General features: G+C 38.0%; 1 protein-coding gene across 1 annotated transcript; it reads left to right on the plus strand.

The window, feature by feature from the left end:
• Positions 1-241: 241 nt before the first annotated feature.
• LOC100244380 (uncharacterized) lies at positions 242-1518 on the plus strand. The gene has a single exon (XM_002279401.4). It carries the CDS (start codon positions 665-667, stop codon positions 1244-1246), a length of 582 nt encoding a protein of 193 aa, XP_002279437.1. The 5' UTR covers positions 242-664; the 3' UTR covers positions 1247-1518.
• The last annotated feature ends 18486 nt before the right edge of the window (positions 1519-20004 follow it).

Raw genomic sequence — 20004 nt, forward strand, 5'->3', positions numbered from 1 at the left:
AATTTATTTTTCCTAGATTTTCTCAGTTATCAAAACGAAACCCTAATCCTAAACCTTGAAACACTCAAAATTTATTCTTTTTATCAATATTTTTCTTAGCCATAAAAGAAAAAAACATAAGTAAAATATTGCCAAAAAAAAATTATTGTTAAAATCTATCTTCACTTTGGGTGATTCAAATTACAAATCTACGCTCACTTATTAAGTCCAGTCCACCACATATGACATTTTTGTCTAATCAAACTAACACTGTCCAACAGATAAAATTTTATTATTTGAATTTTCTGGCTCAATTCTACTTGCTCCGTGTCTTTCTAAATTCATGTCATTAGTAAAGTTTAATATGAGTTTACCGGGTAAGAAAGGGTTTTAAGTAAAATAAAGCAAAATTAGTAAGAATATGCAGGAAACGCATGCCCTAACCCCCTTTCTCTTCCCCCCTTCAGTGGGTAGAGTGCAATCTCTCAGGAACAAGAATTTTTCTGAATCAGAATTCCAGAAGTGCTCGCATAGAGTTTTTGCAGAGGAGATCGAGATGGAGGCGCCAATCTCTGTAGTCGAATCCGTGTTTCGACTCTTTTGATGGAACTCAGATTTCGAGTTGAGCTTGAGGAATTTGCAGAGCGATTGCTGATTTGTTTTAGTTGCTAATGAGAAAGTTGCAATGAGGAGAGGCTGGTGTATGAAGGATTCAATCGCTTTTGTTTGTGTAATGGTCACCGTTTGTAGCCTTATGGTTGTGATCGTGACAATGCTGAGACTCCCCGAGGTCTCAACAAGGCAAAACAGCGCAATCAGAGAGGGGTTCAATGACGAGAGCATAGGAAAGTTCGGGGAGATGATGCTTGAAATGTTGCCACAAGATCTGGCTTTCACGATCTTCGTCCCTTCAGAAAAAGCTTTCCAACGGGATTTGAGGCTACAAGTGAATCGGAGTCTGGCGGCAGAGCAGATGAACGATACCTACGCCGTGCTTTCTCGTGTACTTGGTTTCTCGGCCGTTCCCCGGCCGCTGTATTCCAAAACGATGCTCTTTGGAAAAGAAATGTGTTTTGATTCATTGTCTGGATTTGAATTGTGCATTTGGAAAGAGTCCGATGGAGCGATTATAGTGAATAGAGTTCGATCGGCACGGATGGATATGCGGAAGGGGGAGATTGTGGTTCATATTATGGATGGAGTGATCATGGACTTCGAATTTGAGCAATCATTTCAGCTTGATTATAGTGAAGAGGAAGAGCACTGAGCGGAACTCAGCTCTCTTGATTTCAGACGCATCCCTCCTTTGTACCTCTCACTTCACTCTTCATGCTATTCCCTTCTGCTTTTTCATCTTCCTGGAACGGAAAACCATAATCCAAATTTGAATTCAATAAGATGAGATGAATGATGCAGATTCTGTGGAAACATCAAAATAGATCTATATGTAATTACATTGAATGAAAATTAACATTTGTGGCTATGGAAGGATACCAATATTCACATTGCAATACTATATATGTATATAGTTCTTGATTATGTTTCTCCTAGCTGAATCACTTCAACTCCTCTCTTGGTGATTCTCGCTTGACTTCCCAGCCGGATCTTTTAATCAAAAACATTTATAAAACCTATGACCTTATACTGGCGTAGCAAAGCTACTATAGTATAGCAGTTCTAGGGTCGAACTCAGGGATGGGTTTTCACTCTACCAATGATAGACTCTAAATTAGAAATTGATTCTGATGATTTCCTTTAGCACAAACTTGAAGTTTAAAAGAAAATAAAATTGTTTTGAAAGTGGTGATTTAAACTAAACTCACATAGAACTACGTAAAAAGTGTAAGAAAGAAAGTCTCCCGGAGCTAAAGGTTGCTAGGTTCAAGTTCCAGATGCAAAGTGGAAAATTCCGGATTTTTCTCCTCGCATTGGGGATTTAACCTATAGTTATTTCCCGAACCGGTATAGGTTTGACAATGAAGTTTTAATCCATAAAAAGTCACTAGAGATGGTAGTCAAGGTCCATTAATGGCTTAAGACACTATGGGCTATCACCTTGAATCACTTTCCAATGGCTCGTACATGATAACTAATGGACTGATATGGATCTAGCAATAAGCATCCACAGAGACCTTAAGCTTACCATGTATTGGCCAGTCAAAGTGATTCGAAGGGATTTAAGGCAAAACCTTGGCTTTAAAAACCATTTATGGACTCCAACTACCTGAATTTAATGCACGGAAACTTTCCACCTTTTAATCTGGACTTTTCACCTAGCTTCCTTTAATCCAAGAAACTGTTGTTTAGCCTCTCATCCTCTGGGAAAACATCCTCAGAGGGTGTTTGGCTTGCAAGAAAATAGAAAATAGAAGAGAGAAAATAAAAGCAAAAGAGATCTCTGTATTTCACTAAGTAACAAATTTACAAAAGTTGGTCTCCTGGAGAAAGCTCCCCGAAAGATATCTTTTCAGTGATTACAAGAGAATTTATATAGAAAGGTAGTTTTACCCTTCCTTGGATACTTCCTAGCTAAGGAATTACATGGTTGGTTGAATACAAGGAGAAAATGGAAATTTAAACACAAAAATATCAGAAGAAAAAAAGAGTCGGCAAAAATATCCAATTTTCGCACGCTGAGTTCCAATTTCGCATGTTGGTTTGAGGTGTGCGAAATTTTCGCACAGTGGACTGAGGATTTCGCACCTTAAACAGTGGTGTGCGAAATTGTCCCTCAGCTTGATGCAGTTGTCTTCCGAAGTCCATATCTTCCTCATTTCAGCTCCAAATCATACGTGGTTTGAACCATTGGATTCTTGACTTTCTGAGCTTCAAAATGGTATATAGAATGTAAAGAATAGACTTCGGGAAGTACTCCAAAAGTGCACTAAAAGACTGCAGCTGTGTCCCCTGTTTTCATCCCCTGTTTTCTTCTTCTCCATTGTTTCTTCCTTGTAAACTTTGAACGATTAAGGCAAAGGATTATGAGGCTCCATAGCTTGATTTCTTCAAAAATCAAAGCTTCCAAAAGCTTTGCCATGAACTATAAATAGCTCTCCCTCATTCTTAAATTGCTTTGGTGGGCATAAAGCTATCAAAAAGCACCAAAACTTAACACAATTGTTAGAAATCTGATTGCAAGGGTCCCTAACATGTTAATCGAGTTAAAAGGTAATAATTACTACTCAAGAGTGTTTAAGAGAGCTAATTACAAGCTACAAAATAGCATGTTTTGAGTAGTAATCACTCCCCCCAACCGACATATTGCTAGTCCCTTAGCAATTAAGGAGAGAAAAACTAAGCAAACGTAATAATATATATAAAAGAGGTCATGCAATTCATTCCAAAAAATAATTGAGTGGCATGACTGATATCCAAACACCTCTCACCTGGTGAACTAAAGATACGAAGATTCAAAATGTAATAGGAGTTGTCAAAGCTAAAACTTAAACAAAAAGTACAAAGAGTGGAGATTATGCAATTAAGTATCAAAAGAATCTCTACTCTCAAGGTTCCGGATCAAACTCTTCCATAATGAGCTAAGTGTTAATGAGATTAGCTTCCGGATATAGTATGCACAACTATCCTCTCCCCCCAACCTAAGCTTTTCTCGGACATTGGCAAAATTAACCAACTCTTAATAGGTTAGGAACGCACCTTCTTATTCACAATTCTTTTTACTCACTAAACTTAACCAATTCACCTATGTAGCAAGCAGAGGATCGATGACTCCCAACCAATCAAGGTTTAGGGCATCGGGTTTTAAAGGGTTTCGCCACCCCTTCGGATCATGCTTAGGTTTCAAGGAAAGAATAGAAGCTTATTCTCTTTTTCTTTTTCTAAGACTCATTGGTCTTTTTCTAAGACTCATTGGTCTTTATGAGGTGTCCCAACACTATTAAAAAGAGGTTAAGTAATAAACCAAGTCAAAATTTTCCTAAGCTTAGAAAGTGAGAAAGTTTTACATCTTATATCCGGGATCTAATGTGCACAGTGTGTGTAAAGCTCGAAATGGAAGAAGAAAGTTCAAAATCAAAGAGGCTTCAATAGATTATCAACTTTGAAAGCATAAAACAAACTCTAAGACTTAAATAATTAAGTTAAAACTCGACTTATCCTATTTTATTTTTGAGAAATTATCTTTAACAACCAGAGAGAATGATTCAAAAAACTTTTAAAAATTTTAAATTTTAAGCAAAAATCAACTAAAATACCAAAATAACTTAATATTGACAACAAAACTTCCTTTCTCAATTCTCCCCCCCAACCAAGTTGAACATTGTCCCCAATGTTTCAAAAGCGATTAAAAATAAAGGGAGGAAGTGGTACCTCCTGAGTGAGACAAAGTCTGAGTGTAAAGGAGGTATGGAGTACCTTAAACCACATGTTCCAAGGACAAAAGAGTAATGAGAAAAGGGAATATAATCAAAAAGGATATATATATATATATATTACTTGTAAAAGAAATATACAATGTATGATTTCAAGTAATACTTCCAATCCCAATTTATAACACATGCAAAAGATGGGATTTACAAGTCTAAAATAAAAAACAAGTAAAACATAAAAAGATCAGATATGAGTAGGGTCATGTGATGGCTCTGCTCTGATCTCCTCCTCTGGTATAGGCTGCTCAGCTGGCAAGCTCTCCTCATCTGGCACTAGAGGCTCGGATGGTGCAGACCTATCATGCCCAAGAGGAGTCTGCATACTCAGATGCTGCTGAATCTGATGAAGGATCGTGGTATGCTGGGCCTGAGTAGCAATGATCTGATCCTGGTGTGCCCGAATAGTGGCCATCTGGTGGATAATAGAATCCTGAGCAGTGCTCAGTGTCCGCAATGAACGCTCTAAGCCTCTGAATTCCGTAAGAGAAACGGTGACAGTGGGCTCAGATGAAGGAGGAGGTGCTGGGGTAGCTGGTACGACTGGAGGAGCACCCTGAGTGATAGGAGAAATAGGATGTATAGGCTCAGGAATATGCTCTGAGGGGTGTGCTGCAGGGGCAGGAGGTGGTGTCTCTGTGAGAATCTCATCCTGCTGGGCCTGAGGTATCTGCTCATCTCGGGGTAGCTCTGGAGGTGCAGGCACAGCTGGGGCTCCCTGGGGTGCAAAGTAGGCTACCAAGTGATGCCATTTGTCGAGAGAGAAGTCCTCTCGGCAATGGCGGCGCCTCTCAAGACGGGGCTCTTCAGGATAGCCCAAGTGCTCTAAAATCTGGCAGAGGAGCCTCGGAAATAGTAATGGGATGCCATCTGCCCTCTGCAGCTTCTTCTGATGGACTTTCTCTTCAAAATGAAGAAGAGAAGTCATAATCAAATGATGAGGGCCGAAGAAATAGCCCTCAGAAATCCTGAATAATGCCTCAAGTATAGCTCCTCTCCTCTGAACTTTATGCTGAAGGGGGAATAGGTTGGCACGCAGGAGCACATCAATGACGAGCATCCCAGATGGAAGCTCTCTCCTAGTCAATACCGAGGCTGTAGAAGTCCCCCTGGACAAAATGCGGACCATGTCGCTCTGAGAGAATGAGGACCACTCCCTGAAGTCTGCCTGAAACACGGGCTCATAAGGTATACGGAGGGTCTCAGCAATGTGGCGAGCTCCAATGGCACCCTGGCGTCCGTCTATGGTAAATTGGATGAGGGTAGGATTGCGGAGACCTCGAGTAGTCATAGATTGATAAAAATCTATAACTACTCTGGGATAGTAGAATTGCCTAGGAGTGAGAAAAGACTCCATGTGATACCTCTGCAGTAGTCGGAATGAATCTCGGAGCTCTGGCTGCTGTCTGAGGGCCTCTATATCAAAATAGATCTCGGAGTGGAAGGGTCGATCTCTGCAATCCAAGTTACCCTCAATCGGCGGTCCGGCTATCATGGGACGCCTGATAATGGTCTCGGGAGTATTCTCTACAGGAATCTGAGGCTCCTCTGTAGCTGGCTCTGGCTGAGGTGCGTGGGATGGCTCTCCAGGACCCGAGAACTTGGTCCTCTTCGCTGGTGGCCGAGAAACAGGGCTCGTGGCCTGATCGACTGGTGGCACAGGGTCCGCGGGTGGCCTCCTGGTGGGGTATCGACGCTGAGAAGGAACTTCCCCCTCAGATGGGGGAATAGCCGGGGCCTGAACAGGTGGTGAAGGTGCGGCTCCCATGGCGACTCGTTGTGGTCGAGGTGTCGGTGAGGACGGGGAGGCGGAAAGGCCTCCTCTGGTCTTCACCATGGCCGAAATGAAGGGAGGTGGGTGTTCGGGATTCCAGAGGTGTCTTAGCTTGTGCGCGGGGGAGACTGTTGAGTTCCTGGGCTTTTGGACCTCAAGGGTTTATATAGGAATGAGGTTTAAGGGTTTCTGATATTTTAAAATTTTCCAAGGCAACCGAAAAGTCGTTTTTGGACGTTAGGCGCAATTTCGGGGGTAAAATTTTAATTTAAAAGTCCGTTTTAAATTTTTAGAACTTAAAATTTTACCGTGCTAAATTTTCGCACCTTGGTCTGCAAATTTCGCACCTTGGAATTGGGTGTGCGAAAATGGCACCTCTTCAATTGAAGATTTCGCACCTTGGAATTGGGTGTGCGAAATTTTCGCACCTTGAACAGTGGTGTGCGAAATTTTCGCACACCGTTTCGCACAGTGCGAAAATTAGCTTGGGGTGTGCAAAATTGGCACACGTGTGCCAGGAGAGGATTTCGCACCTTCCACAGTGGTGTGCGAAATTGGATTTTAGGAAATTCGCACCTTGAAAACGGATTTTGCACCTTGAAATTGATTTCGCACCTTGAGGTAGGGGTATGCGAAATTTTCTTCCTTTGGTCCAAGGATTTCGCACCTTGGTTTTGGGTGTGCGAAATTTTCGCACCTTGAAATCAGGTGTGCGAAAATTTGGCACCTTGCTCTGCTTCCTTGGTTTGACTCCCCTGTTCTGCTTTTGAAGAGCTCTCCTCACCTTTCATGATTTTTTCTGCAATTTATCATCAAAATTGACTTGAATTAAGACAAAATAAACTAAGCTTGAGGAAAAATTATAATAAAAAGAAATAAAATTAATGATATAACTATAAAACTATAACAAAAAATTCATGGACTTATTTAGCCCATGATACCCTGTTTTTACTCAGAGTTGTGGTGGTTCAAGGAGGTTGATCTCCTCCTTGTCTGTACTGTAAGGCTCTATGAATGGCTTGAGACGATGGCCATTGACTTTGAAGGTTTGATTGCCTGTGGAATTGAATATTTCCACCACTCCGTTGGGATGCACTTCATGAATTATGAAAGGACCCGTCCACCTTGATTTCAATTTACCTGGAAAGAGATGAAGTTTAGAGTCATAAAGTAAAACTTTTTGTCCTTTGGTAAAATTCTTCTGATTTACCAACTGATCATGCCATTTTTTCAATCTTGCTTTTGCAATTTTTGAATTGAGGTATGCATCATTCCTCAATTCCTCTAATTCATTCAAATCTAAACATCTCTTTAACCCGGCTCTTGACAAATCCATGTTGAGCTTTTTGATTGCCCACCATGCTTTATACTCAATTTCCACTGGAAGGTGACATGCTTTGCCATAAACAAGGCGATAGGGAGACATTCCTAGAATGGTCTTGTAAGCGGTCCTATAAGCCCATAAGGAATCCAGGAGCTTGATAGACCAATCCTTCCTATTCACATTGACCACCTTCATCAATATATTCTTGATCTCACGGTTGGCTAACTCAACTTGGCCACTAGTTTGAGGGTGATAAGGCGTAGCTACCTTGTGCTTAACCCCATATTTGGCTAGAAGAGTCTCAAAAGGTTTATTGCAAAAGTGGGTTCCCCCGTCACTTATAATGGCCTTTGGCACTCCAAATCTTGCAAAGATGTTGTCCTTGAGGAATTTAAGTACCACTTTATGATCATTGCTCCTACATGGGATTGCCTCTACCCACTTAGAGACATAATCCACTCCTACCAAGATGTAGGAATGTCCAAATGACATTGGAAATGGTCTCATAAAGTCTATACCCCAGACATCAAAGATATCCACTATTAAGATGGGGTTCAAGGGCATCATATTTCGGCGTGTTAGCTTACCAAGCCTTTGACACCGATCACATGCCTTACACATAGAATGGGCATCCTTGAAAATAGAGGGCCACCAGAAGCCTGATTGGATCACTTTCATTGCTGTTTTCTGGGAGGCAAAATGACCTCCACAAGCACTATCATGGCAATGGGAGAGAATTCCCGATTGCTCTTGCTCAGGAACACATTTCCTTATAATTTGATCTGCACAATATTTGAAAAGAAAAGGTTCCTCCCAATAATAGGCATGGATCTTAGCCAAGAAATGCCTCTTGTCTTGAGCACTCCACTCACTTGGTACTTCTCCAGTAACCAAAAAGTTTGCAATGTGAGAATACCATGGAGCTAAATCTACTGACATGAGAGACTCCTCAGGGAAGTCATCATTGATAGGTAGACCATGTGAGTCATGTGCTATCACTAGTCTGGACAAGTGGTCAGCTACCACATTTTCTACCCCCTTTTTATCCCTGATTTGGAGATTGAATTCTTGGAGCAAAAGAATCCATCTTATCAATCTTGCCTTGGCATCCTGCTTGGTTAGCAAGTACTTCAAAGCAGAATGGTCAGTGAACACTACTATAGAGGACCCTACCAAATAAGCACGAAACTTATCCAAGGCAAAAACTACAGACAACAACTCCTTCTCAGTAGTTGTGTAGTTTTTTTGAGCCTCATTCAAAGTTCTGCTTGCATAATAGATCACATAGGGCTTTCCATCTTCTCTTTGCCCTAAAACAGCCCCCATAGCAAGATCACTTGAATCACACATTACCTCGAAAGGTAATTTCCAATTTGGGGCTCTCACTATTGGTGCAGTTGTGAGGAATTGCTTCAATTCCTCAAAACTTCTCTAACACTTCTCATCCCACACAAACTTGGCATCCTTTACCAAAAGCTCACACAGAGGTTTTGAGATTTTTGAGAAATCCTTAATGAACCTCCTATAGAATCCTGCATGTCCAAGGAATTGCCTAATTCCTTTAACATTTGTGGGAGGTGGCAACTTAACAATAAGTTCCACCTTTGCCTTATCTACCTCAATGCCATTTTTGGAGATGATATGTCCTAAGACAATTCCTTTTTGTACCATAAAATGGCACTTCTCCCAATTTAGCACTAGGTCTTTCTCAATACATCTATGGAGAACAGCTTCTAAATGCATCAAACACTCCTCATAAGAACTTCCATATACAGTGATGTCATCCATGAAAACTTCCATGATGCGTTCGACCATGTCACTGAAGATGCTTAGCATGCATCTTTGGAAAGTTGCAGGAGCATTACATAGACCAAAGGGCATTCTCCTATATGCAAAAGTACCAAAGGGACAAGTGAAGGTTGTTTTCTCTTGATCTTCCAAATCAATTTCTATTTGGAAGTACCCTGAATAACCATCTAGAAAACAATAGAAAGGATGTCCTGAGACTCTCTCAAGGACTTGGTCCATGAAAGGCAATGGAAAATGGTCCTTCCTAGTCACTGAATTCAACCTTCTATAGTCTATACACACCCTCCATCCTGAGGTAGGACGTGTAGAGACTTCCTCCCCTTTCTCATTCTGGATCACAGTGATTCCAGCTTTCTTTGGGACTACTTGGGTGGGACTCACCCACAAGCTGTCTGAAATGGGATATATGATCCCAGCTTGAAGTAGCTTCAAAACTTCACTCCTCACCACCTCTTGCATGTGAGGATTCAGTCTCCTTTGGGGTTGCCTCACTGGTTTTGCATCATCCTCCATATAAATATGATGGGTGCACACCAAAGGGCTAATCCCTTTCAGATCAGAAATTTGCCATCCAATGGCTTTCTTACATTTTCTGAGGACTCCTAAAAGACTATCCTCTTGATCACTAGTGAGGGTTGAGGAAACTACCACTGGACATTTCTCATCATCCTCCAAGTATGCATACTTCAACTCCAGAGGAAGTGGTTTTAAAATAAGCTTTGGAGGGTCCTCCACAGCAACTCCTTCAGAGTCTTCATGGTTGAACAGTGGTAAGATCTCTTCCCATCTCCTCCAAGGAGACATAATGGCTAGCACATCCGAGGGTTCAGGGAACCCATCTTCAAGGACTTCCAGGTTTTCATTCAAGCTCTCCTCTAAACTCTTGTCACAGTGCTCTTCAACCAAAGTGTTGATCAAGCATACTTCCTCAAATCCTTCTTCCTCTTCAGGGTAAAGGTGCCTCTTACATAAGTGGAATATGTTTACTTCCAAAGTCATGTTTCCAAATGTGAGTTGCATCACCCCATTCCTACAGTTAACGATGGCATTTGAGGTAGCTAGAAAAGGCCTCCCTAGGATGATTGGCACATAATTTTCTTCCTTGACAGAGGAATCAGTATCAAGCACCACAAAATCCACAGGATAGTAGAATTTGTCCACTTGAACTAGAACATCCTCTATCACACCCCTTGGGATTTTGACTGACCTATCAGCTAAAGAGAGGGTCATGGTTGTAGGCTTTAATCCTCCTAGTCCCAATTGTTTATAGACAGAGTATGGGAGCAAATTCACACTTGCTCCCAAGTCTAGTAAAGCTTTTTCCACATGTGTCCCTCCAATGTTGACTGATATGGTGGGACATCCCGGATCTTTATATTTAACTGGGGACTTACTCTGGATGATAGCACTCACTTGCTCAGTGAGGAATGCATTCTTTGTCACCTGTAAACCTCTCTTGACTGTGCACAAGTCCTTTAGAAACTTTGCATATGTGGGGACTTGCTTGATCATATCAAGTAAAGGTATATTCACCTTCACTTGCCTCAGTACTTCAAGAATTTCTGATGAATTCTTGATTTCTTTCTTTCCATGTAAAGCTTGAGGAAAAGGGGGAGGCATATGTTTCTTCATCATATCCTCCTTAATCACTATCCTTGGTTCTTCCTCAATGCTTGATTTGGATGCACTTTTCTTCCCACTCTGCTCTTCTTGGTTTTTGCCCTCTTTAATCAAGGGTCCCTTTGATCTAATTTCTTCATCAGGGCCCACGTTAGGCAAGGGTTGATCAACCTCCTTCCCACTTCTCAAAGTGATCACAGCTTTGACCTCTTTCAAATTTGAAGACTCACCATCTTGGGTTTCAACTTCATGAACACCCTTGGGATTTTGGCTTGGTTGAGAGGGGAACTTTCCCTTCTCAATCACTGTGTTTAGGTTGGTAAGCCTAGAGATGGAGTACTGAATATTATCTATCTTCTGAGATAGATCATTTTGCATCCCCTCCATTCTTTTAATTTGAGAACTCTCAACATTTTCAATGTTTTGATGCAATTGGGAGTTGATTGCCTTTTGTTCACCCACAAAGTCACCCATGACTTTACTCAGGTTTACAATGGCTTGCTCCACTGAAGATGGTTGCTGAGGTGCTTGGGTTTGGCCTTGTGGTTGGTATGGAGGTGGTCTTGGTTTCCAAGAAAAATTTGGGTGGTTTCTCCAGCTTGAATTATAGGTGTTACCATAGGGTGCATTGGTGTTAGGCCTAAATTGCCCCACAACATTGGCTTGATCACCTAACATTTCTCTCACGGCTGGCATGGTTGGGCACTCATCTACCACATGATCACATGATTGGCAAATGGTGCATGGCATGGCATGGGCTTGAGTCTCGGAAATGGCTTGGACTTCATGCATCTTTTTCAACTCAAGTTCTTCCAACCTCCTTGCTATTGTTGCCACTTTAGCCTTCATGTCCACGTCTTCACTCAACATGTACATTCCAGCCTTTGGATTTTGGGTTTGTTGAGAGGGAAACTTTCCTTTCTCTCTTGAGTTGGGCTCATCCCATCCTCTTGACACCTCAGCCACATAACTTAAAAAGTCCATGGCTTCATCAGGATTCTTACTCATAAAATCTCCCCCACACATGGTCTCAAGAATTTGCTTCATAGAAGAGGACATTCCATCATAAAAATAGCTCACTAGGAGCCATGTATCGAAACCATGATGAGGACAAGCATTGATGGCTTCCATATACCTTTCCCAACACTCATGAAACTTCTCATTTTCTTTAGCAGAAAAATTTGAGATTTGTCTTTTCAACCCATTGGTCCTATGGGTGGGGAAAAATTTTTTCAAAAACTCAGCCTGAAGATCCACCCAATTCCTTATGCTTCTTGGCCTTAAAGAATTAAGCCATATTTTTGCCTTGTCCTTTAAAGTGAAAGGGAATAGCTTGAGTCTCATCAAGTCTATTGAAGCTCCTCCCTCTCTAAAAGTATTACATACCTCCTCAAATTCCTTAATGTGAGAATATGGATTCTCACTCTCCATTCCATGGAAAGTTGGTAGGAGGGGTACAATATGGGGTCTTATAACTAACTGCTCAAGAGGGGGCAGGATGCATGAGGGTGCACTCATCCTTGGGGGATGCATTCTATCCCTCATGGATAGGTATGCATTGGGATTACCCCCTTGACCTTGTTGAGAATTCTGATCCTCTGGTGGAGGGTCCATGATATTTACACAAATATCCAACTCTGTGTCTTGAGGATTCTCAATCCTTACTAATCTTCCCTCTTGGTCCCTAATCCAATAGGGCATGCACAAGTTACAATACCTGAAATAAGACAAAAACAACAAAAACAAAAGGAATCTAGAAAAAAGGTTAAAGTTAGGAAGAAAATGAAAATAAAATTAAAAACAGGAAAATGAAAGAAAATGAAATTAGTGAAAAAGGAATTCACCAAACTTGGGATGGAAATCACAAGTAGCCTCTAAAAGGTTGTATCACTGTATTGTGGCACCATCCCCGGCAACGGCGCCATTTGATTCTCGCTTGACTTCCCAGCCGGATCTTTTAATCAAAAACATTTATAAAACCTATGACCTTATACTGGCGTAGCAAAGCTACTATAGTATAGCAGTTCTAGGGTCGAACTCAGGGATGGGTTTTCACTCTACCAATGATAGACTCTAAATTAGAAATTGATTCTGATGATTTCCTTTAGCACAAACTTGAAGTTTAAAAGAAAATAAAATTGTTTTGAAAGTGGTGATTTAAACTAAACTCACATAGAACTACGTAAAAAGTGTAAGAAAGAAAGTCTCCCGGAGCTAAAGGTTGCTAGGTTCAAGTTCCAGATGCAAAGTGGAAAATTCCGGATTTTTCTCCTCGCATTGGGGATTTAACCTATAGTTATTTCCCGAACCGGTATAGGTTTGACAATGAAGTTTTAATCCATAAAAAGTCACTAGAGATGGTAGTCAAGGTCCATTAATGGCTTAAGACACTATGGGCTATCACCTTGAATCACTTTCCAATGGCTCGTACATGATAACTAATGGACTGATATGGATCTAGCAATAAGCATCCACAGAGACCTTAAGCTTACCATGTATTGGCCAGTCAAAGTGATTCGAAGGGATTTAAGGCAAAACCTTGGCTTTAAAAACCATTTATGGACTCCAACTACCTGAATTTAATGCACGGAAACTTTCCACCTTTTAATCTGGACTTTTCACCTAGCTTCCTTTAATCCAAGAAACTGTTGTTTAGCCTCTCATCCTCTGGGAAAACATCCTCAGAGGGTGTTTGGCTTGCAAGAAAATAGAAAATAGAAGAGAGAAAATAAAAGCAAAAGAGATCTCTGTATTTCACTAAGTAACAAATTTACAAAAGTTGGTCTCCTGGAGAAAGCTCCCCGAAAGATATCTTTTCAGTGATTATAGGAAGGTAGTTTTACCCTTCCTTGGATACTTTCTAGCTAAGGAATTACATGGTTGGTTGAATACAAGGAGAAAATGGAAATTTAAACACAAAAATATCAGAAGAAAAAAAAAGTCGGCAAAAATATCCAATTTTCGGACGCTGAGTTCCAATTTCGCATGTTGGTTTGAGGTGTGCGAAATTTTCTCACAGTGGACTGAGGATTTCGCACCTTAAACAGTGGTGTGCGAAATTGTCCCTCAGCTTGATGCAGTTGTCTTCCGAAGTCCATATCTTCCTCATTTCAGCTCCAAATCATACGTGGTTTGAACCATTGGATTCTTGACTTTCTGAGCTTCAAAATGGTATATAGAATGTAAAGAATAGACTTCGGGAAGTACTCCAAAAGTGCACTAAAAGACTGCAGCTGTGTCCCCTATTTTCATCCCCTGTTTTCTTCTTCTCCATTGTTTCTTCCTTGTAAACTTTGAACGATTAAGGCAAAGGATTATGAGGCTCCATAGCTTGATTTCTTCAAAAATCAAAGCTTCCAAAAGCTTTGCCATGAACTATAAATAGCTCTCCCTCATTCTTAAATTGCTTTGGTGGGCATAAAGCTATCAAAAAGCACCAAAACTTAACACAATTGTTAGAAATCTGATTGCAAGGGTCCCTAACATGTTAATCGAGTTAAAAGGTAATAATTACTACTCAAGAGTGTTTAAGAGAGCTAATTACAAGCTACAAAATAGCATGTTTTGAGTAGTAATCACTTGGCTTCCTGCCTTTTCCAAATTGTTCCTGATGGAAGATTGCTAGAAGAGGCTGTAAGCGTTTTTGAAGTGATGGAGCAAACCTTGGTTAACATGCTGTAAATTTTTATCATTTTGAAAAATAAAAGTTGAATCTCAAGATTGTAAAACATTATGTCAAAATCATTTATATCGATTTCCAATCTATCAAATTAAAGGATAACAGTTTCTGTTATACTCGGATTTTTTTAGTATTGTTTGATCGTTCAGACTTTGATCACAATTACAATTTTTCAAGTTTTTCCAAATAATTCTACATTATTTGATGATTTTAAAACCTTAATATTGAAGCTCTTTCTCCGGACGAGGAGACAATTACGAGAGCTGAGTGAATCTTTCTTGAGCTTCAAGTTCTTTACCTATTTTGGGGGTATTTGGTTTGAAAGAAAATGTTACAGGTTTTGGGCTAATAATCAATTTTTGAATAAGAAATTTTCTTTCAAAATGAGTTGATTTAGTGTGTTCTTCATCCTAACTCTCATATTCAACATACTTAGGATAAAATCCAAATTTCTTTTTGAGTGGATTTAAGTAAAAACCAAGATCAAAGCTTGGCGTGAATTCCAAGTATTCTCTAAAAGAATAAAGTGGGTAGTTGAAGCTTAAAGGTTCTAAGCAAGTGGTCTAAGAGAGGATGAGAGATTTGGATTAAGTAAATCCTTATACTCAATTAATTTTCTTCATAGTAGATGATTTGGTTGCTTGAGACCCGTGGTTTTTTATCTCTTTAAATGTTTTTCATGTTAAAATATTGTGTTATTGTCTCTATTCCATCTCATCTTTTAATTAGTTTTTCATTAATTTATGATATTTACAATGAGTTATTTTGTTTATTAATTTAGATATGCGCTAAAATTAAACTATTGAAGTTTCCAAGAATATGGTACATTTCAGTTTTTTATGTTCATGTCAAGGGACATAAGAAAATATGATTTTCTATTAATGCAATGTTTTATATATCATGATTAAAGAACGTTGATTCATTTGTATGTGATTTGCATTTAAAATTATTAAGAAATATATAATTATTGAATTAAATGTGTCATATTCTAGTCATTCTTCAACCCATTACAAAAATCGAAAGAAAGGAAAATGCTTATAGTTACTCCTACCAATTTTTCTATTATTTATTAAGTTATGTTGGGTTCTCGAAAAGTATTATCAAAGAAAGAAAAAAAAATATTAAGGAAAATGATTTTTTCATATTTGGTTTTATCATATAAAATACGGAAAAAAAATCAAATATAATTAAAATTATTAAGAAATTTATATATTTTTAAATTATTTAATCTTTATATAAAAGAGTTAAATTCATGAAAAATGTTTGAAATAGTATATAAAAATAATTTATTGATTTTAAATTTATTTACTATTTTTTTTCACTTTTGTTTTTCTCTTTTTTATTTCTATTCTCTTTCCCTCACATTTTCCTTCTAACTTTTCGCAACCAAACATAGTCTTAATGTTGGAGTAAGAGAAATAAAGATAGACAAAACCTATGGATTGTAGGTACAAAGAGAATTCAAAGGGATTGACATACTTGCTACCTTCAAATTACCACCTCAGCCCGGGCCGGACTGCATTGTGGCCAAAATTACTCCTTATATGAGTAGGCCAAGTCAAAACAATCCCGGCCCGCTCACTATACTTTCAGGCCTAATGGAGAATATTTTGGTTCAACTGTTTCTCAATTGGAATGGGATGTATAAACCCCACAAGCTCTGAAAGTGTTCTCTTTTAAATAATTTTTTTATAATTTTCTTATTAAGATAACGTTTTGTGAAAAACCCTTCTATCATTATGAAGAAAATATTCTGTTATAGAAATCTTTGATAATTACATAATTAGTTTTTTTTTTTTGAATATGATTAGGAAAAATATAGTAAAAAAAACAATTTTTTTTTTAAATAATTGAGGTTTTGGAATTTGATAAGTCATAAGGTGATGTTTGTTTTTTTGGCTATTTGACTTTTTCTATTAAACTAAAATAATATTTTAATATTAACTAACATAACTAATTTGAACATGTTGATATATAATAAAATCATAAATGGTTGTATACTTGACGTGTTTTCTGTTTTTCATTCTCTTCATTTTGTTTTCCAACCAACTAGTATCAAAGCTAAATTCATTGACTTAAAATCATAAACAAAGTTCAAGTTGAAAAGTTTAATGAAAGACATGATTTTTTATTATGGTGTGTTAAAATATATATCTTGCATATTTGATGTGGATTGTCCAAAGCACTAAAAGACAGAACACTTCGTAACATGCTATTACATTTCCTAACATTTCATTTGGTTTGCGGTATAACTTGCAACTTTTCCTCATGCTCCAATTCAAATTGTATTGCTCTTTCAATTGCAAATGTCTCATTTCGATATGTATTGGGAGGATTAAGAATGAAATGCAACTCAAATTCTATAGTTTTGAAAATAAAAGTGGACGAAATTTCATACCATCTATGCTACTTCTTCTATGGATGGTGTTGCATTGAAAACTTTAATGCAAATAATGTTAGCTTAAGAATAAAAAAATAAAACAATTCATATAAAGATGTACGAGGTTTTAATGTGGTTCGACTATTCATGTTTACATCTAAAGATAAGAAAGAATTATTCTATTATATCATAAATGATATTACAAAGGACAAAAACTAGATGTAACTAATTAGGAATCTATACTAAATAGAAATTTAAAACACTTCTCAATAATCTTCATTTTAAATCAAATTTCATTAAGTCAATCTTCCATCTCTTTATAATACACTTTTTATTTCACATTGCGAGACTCCTTCAATTAAAATTTCTTTTGTCATCATCTTATGTGTTTTATTCTTTTTGGCTCTTCCAAAAATCTTCATCTTGACCTTTGATACCTATTTGTTGACTATGCAAAAGCTTTGATACTAATTTGTTGTGACAACGAAAGTTTTAATGCAAACAATGCTAGTTCAAAAATGTAAGAATAAAACAGTTTATATGAGGTTTTAATATAGTTCAATCAACTATGCCTACATCCACAAATAAGATAAAATTATTTTACTAAACCATAAAGAATGTTATAAAGGATAGAAATCAAATAAAACTATTGATTTCTAAAACATCTCATATTCTTTTACTCATTGTATTTATATGAACTACAAATCCCTTCATTCCATCAGCGTCTCATACCATGTATAGTCTTTACTAATTCATTTCCATTTCATAACATTTTCCAACATAAAATATTCATATAAATAATCCTAATAACTTTCCTTATTTTATAAAGAAATCTAAAATTACAACATATTTACATAAGAAATATTCTACGTAATATTTTTACAAAAAGAAAAAAAATATAGTATTTAAGAATTTTGGACATTCTCCGATGGATGGCATAAAAGCAATTTGTGTAAATTCATCGAGGCAAAGATATGCGTCATTGTTAGGCCTAACTCCCCCTTGGTTCCTCTACACTTGCTTTTTGTGCCCCTGAAAAAGGGGCGAGTAGTCAATTCGGCCCACAAGCCTCCATGCCTAAGTTAGGTCGGGAAGCGACCTAACAATGATGCGTTAACAGAAAATTAATTGATCCATGTAGGAAAGGATTTTGATTGACGGGATTTTCGGGTATAAAGCTTAAATATAAGCTACTGTAATCGACTTTCTGTAGCAAGCTGAATATAACTTTTCAAAAACTTCAAGATTGCCTTAATTTGTTTTCCAAAATATATATATTATTACATCTAATACTTCTCATTTCCCCTTCCCCTTCCCCTTCCCCTTTCTTAAGGTCCCTTTTTTTTTTCTCCCCAAAAGGTAAAACCTAGACTAGAGCCTAAATTTTTTTTCCTTCAGAGCATAGCTTCCAAGCGATTCAACAAGTCCTTTTTTTTTTTTTTTTTTTTTGTATTTTAAGCCCAATAACATAATTTCCTTAAGTTGAACAGATCTAGTATTATGAAAAACGAAGGAGTTGATGTAACACCAATTCTTTTATACATGACTGGTAGTAACTAGAGGTGGAAAAAGGTGCTGAAAATGCGTTAAAGGAAAAAAAATTTCATTTAATCATGGTAAAAATTTGTGATAGAGGCAGTGATATAGTTAACATTTTCATACGAGAAAATGTTTGTAGAAAGAAAAATGATTTTCCCTTACCTCCTTTCTTCTCCTAATAGCCCCAAGTAGGTGAGAAAATTTTAGAGATGGCCTACAGTCTTTAGTATCCATTATGTATTGGTGGAGTTCATAAAGCAAAATCAACACTAAAGAGGTGACACGAATTCCTACTACTTTCAATGCTCAAAGCAAACTAACAAGTCCATGAGCAAAGGCACTTCCGGAATGAAGAAATTAGCACGAGGAAGTTGCATCGGAAGATAGCTAATTAATGCCATCTTACCTAAACGCCAATATATTAATTAACAAGAAGAGGAAGAAGGTCGAGTGCAACAGTTACCGACAAAGGTAGCGAAGACAAGAGAGAAAAGACGGAAAGCAGGGCGGCCTAGATTTCACGCGTGCCTATTTCTTCCACTTTTAGAGGCTTAGACTTCTCTCGTTTCTCACTGAATCACATTTCCAGTGTTTGTGCATGTCGGATCTCTCTCCACTTGTCTATCTTTAAACGCTAGGGCCGAGGAAGTGCTAGCAGTATCTACTTGGACCACTACCATACACAATGAATATCCAACACATGGCATTTCTTTACTTTAAATTCTACCTTACCCCTCCACCCTAGCTAGCAGTTTCCTACTAAGCTAGCTTCGTAAATCATATGGTTTTCTTCTTCCGTTTTGCATCTTCAAACGCAACAACTACCGAAACATTAGTCAATGCAATGCATGCACAGCATGATAGCCAAATCTTTTCTAATGCACGCCATTTCTTATTTTTCCCACCATTAACCCTAGACAAGTTCGTCTTTCCAACTTGTGAACAAGTAGTAAGGCAATCTGATTTAAGATTCTAAGTTTATTACGTTAGACCATCTATCAAGTTTCAGGTTTTGCCTTCTTATCATGGCCTCTCTCTCTCTCTCTCTCTCTCTCCATATATATATATATATATATATATATATATATATATATATTGATGAAAGAAGTTCGCTAAATGGAGCACATGCATGTGGAAATGGAAGTTGAGAGAACATTTAAAAAATTCTGTTTTTGAGAAAATATAAGCTACTAGGTCTGAGAAACTGCTTAGGAGTTAGAAGAGTTAGAAGAGAGGAAGATGTAGTGCCAAATGCTATCAGACAAATCAAACCTGTAGATGTCGTGAAGAAAACATCCTGGGGAATTGTAGAAAAAGCACGCAAAACAAATTGACCGTGCACTTTCCTCACTAAAGAACTAGATGTGAATCTATTACTCTAATCCATGTGTTCGGCCGGATTAAAGAATAAACAAAACAATTGGAAAGATGACTACTAATTAATTAGTATTGAAAACATGTCTCTCTCTCTCTCTCTCTCTCTCTCTCTCTCTCTCTCTATATATATATATATATATA

The sequence above is a fragment of the Vitis vinifera genome, chromosome 13 (assembly GCF_030704535.1).
Source record: "Vitis vinifera cultivar Pinot Noir 40024 chromosome 13, ASM3070453v1".
Taxonomy (NCBI): Eukaryota; Viridiplantae; Streptophyta; class Magnoliopsida; order Vitales; family Vitaceae; genus Vitis; species Vitis vinifera.